At 43.7% G+C, this 2,455-nt stretch overlaps 1 protein-coding gene across 1 annotated transcript; it reads left to right on the top strand.

The window, feature by feature from the left end:
* Positions 1 to 598: 598 nt before the first annotated feature.
* LOC149441174 (olfactory receptor 8H1-like) lies at positions 599 to 1,545 on the top strand. The gene has a single exon (XM_089657664.1). It carries the CDS (start codon positions 604 to 606, stop codon positions 1,543 to 1,545), a length of 942 nt encoding a protein of 313 aa, XP_089513790.1. The 5' UTR covers positions 599 to 603.
* Positions 1,546 to 2,455: the final 910 nt, after the last annotated feature.

Below are 2,455 nucleotides of genomic sequence, written 5' to 3'. Positions count from 1 at the left end.
TAAAAATGTTCCGTGTGCACAAGGATTTAGGTTGGGAAGAATTCTTTAGGGCTCTGCTGTGGTGTTTCATACCTTTATCTTGTAATAGTCCCCATCTCTCAGTGTTCAACATAATAAAAGTCCAGCTCAGGGTCCCACCAAGGGGTGACCCGCTTCACTGTAATCTATGTAATCAATGTATCCCTGTGTACAGTCTCTTTCCTTCCCATGACTAATCTCCGAAGAAGAGTTCTGAGACCCCCCCCCTTTACGCCTAAATACCCCCGATCAGGGGCGGACTGACCATTTGGAAACTCGGGCACTGCCCGAGGGCCCGGGGTCAGTAGGGGGCCCCATGAGATGCCCCTGGTACCTTTTTCATAGGCTTTTTTGAGTTTGGGCAAGGACACAGGGGTCCCATGATCCCCTATTGCCCGGGGGTCCCATGAGTTGTCAGTTCGCCCCTGCCCCCGATACAAGACCCTCAACAGGCCAAATAGCAGATACACCACAGCAAGTTAACCTTTACATTGCCACAGAGTAACTTGAATGAAAAGCATATGACAGTATTAGCACCTGCCTACAAATATGTTTTTTTTTCAATCATTAGAGAGCAAAAAGTCCATGAACAACGCCAACAAGACGCAAGTAGATGTGTTTGAACTTTCTGGTCTAACAGATGACAGAGAATTTGCTCCTTTCCTCTTCATCTTCTTTTTACTTGTTTACATGATAACTGTATGCGGAAATATTGGAATAATTGCAGTTGTTCAAATCTCGCCCAGCCTTCACACCCCAATGTACTACTTCTTGAGTTACCTCTCTGTGGTAGACCTATTATACTCCTCAGTTGTTACCCCCAAAATGTTGTCCGATCTCCTGTCTGACAAGAAATTCATCTCATTCGTTGGTTGTGCCCTTCAGTTCTACTTCTATGTTGCTCTGGCCAGTGTGGAGGTCTTTGTCCTTTCCATCATGGCATATGACCGATATGTTGCTATCTGCCACCCTCTGCACTATGTCCTAATAATAACCATGAAGAAATGTCTTGGCCTTGTCCTTCCCACCTTTTTTATTGGGTTTGTGCAGTCATCAGCACAGACCAGTTGCATCTTCAGTCTCAAATACTGTCGATCAAACATTGTAGACCATTTCTTCTGTGACCTCTCTCCGGTGGTTAACTTGTCCTGTTCGGAAACCCGCACTTGCACCATCATCAGCCTTTTCTTTGTGTGTTTTTGTACCTTAAGTTCAATTACAACCATCCTGGTCTCCTACGTCCTCATCATTTCTTCTGTCTTACGGATAAACTCTACAGCTGGCAGGAGGAAAGCGTTCAACACGTGCTCCTCACATCTCATGTGTGTTACCATCTTCTATGTTACAGTTTTCTGCACTTACCTTCATCCATCCTCCACTGCCCTCAAGAAACAAGACTTGGTGGCTTCTGTCTTCTATGCAGTGGTGACCCCAATGATGAATCCTCTTATCTACAGCCTAAGGAACCAGGAGGTGAAAAAGGCCATCATAAGACAGGTGAAGAAGAGTCCTAAAGAACCTACATGACAGTGTGATTCCTATCCAGCTTAAATGTACCTAGTTCAAGATGTTAACAATGGAAACCTGTGTGGAGAGACTTCTGACTTCACTGGCTTTATGCTTGTGGGTCAATGACTGATGCCAGAGAAAGAGTCTAGAATGAGTTAGACCGTAAATGTGTTTAGCCAGTACATTTTTTTCAGGATAGGTTTCCTGGAATATAAAATATGAAATTGTATATATATTTAAAGAAATAGGATGAGCTTATATTAGGTCATTTTGTGAGTACACATTAAAGCTCAGCTCCAAGCAAAGTTTAAAAATTTAATCCCCTCTGTTTAACCACCCCATCATTCACTCACCCCTCCAGTTTTTTTAAGTAAAACCTTTTGAATTTCTTTGATACTTTCCTACTGTACATCCACCAGCAACATCAGTTACCACCGCCGCTTGTAGAAGTTGGTGGATATGCCATGCTGCAGTGCACCCATCCTTCTCCCCTTTGTCTTCAGAGGACCTCACGGATGGAAAGCCAACACTAAAAGGTCTACTTATAAAAAAAAAGAGATGCATTTGCACAGTTGCTATTGTAGCACTACCCTCGTGAGGGCCGCTGTAAGATATGGGCCCCCAAAGGTTGCCCTGACCTTGAAAGCCACCTGACACCTCTGACACCCTGCGTTCAGACATAATACACACAGGAAGCAACTGCACAGACACTTGAATGCAGTAATGTAATTGAGTTTTTAAACTCAAACTGTGAGCGCAGGTGAACTTGGCACGTATGAACACAATAAAACAAACAGTGTTTCAAATATGCTCAGTAGGGAGCCTTTGACTTCAGGTATAAAAAGGAAAAGAAAGACTTTATGGTGTCATCCTGCTCCCTTAGAGTCCTGATGTCACAGGTCCTGGAAAAACAGCACACAATGTAACT

This window comes from Staurois parvus, unplaced genomic scaffold (genome assembly GCF_062004578.1).
Source record: "Staurois parvus isolate SC_StPar_1 unplaced genomic scaffold, SC_StPar_1.0 ptg001017l, whole genome shotgun sequence".
Lineage (NCBI taxonomy): Eukaryota > Metazoa > Chordata > Amphibia > Anura > Ranidae > Staurois > Staurois parvus.
Note: the sequence above shows the minus strand (reverse complement) of the source record. Positions and strands in the feature narration are given on the sequence as shown.

Coding starts and splice junctions, on each gene's coding strand:
- LOC149441174 (XM_089657664.1), top strand. CDS start 604: ATGAACAACGCCAACAAGACGCAAGTAGATGTGTTTGAACTTTCTGGT.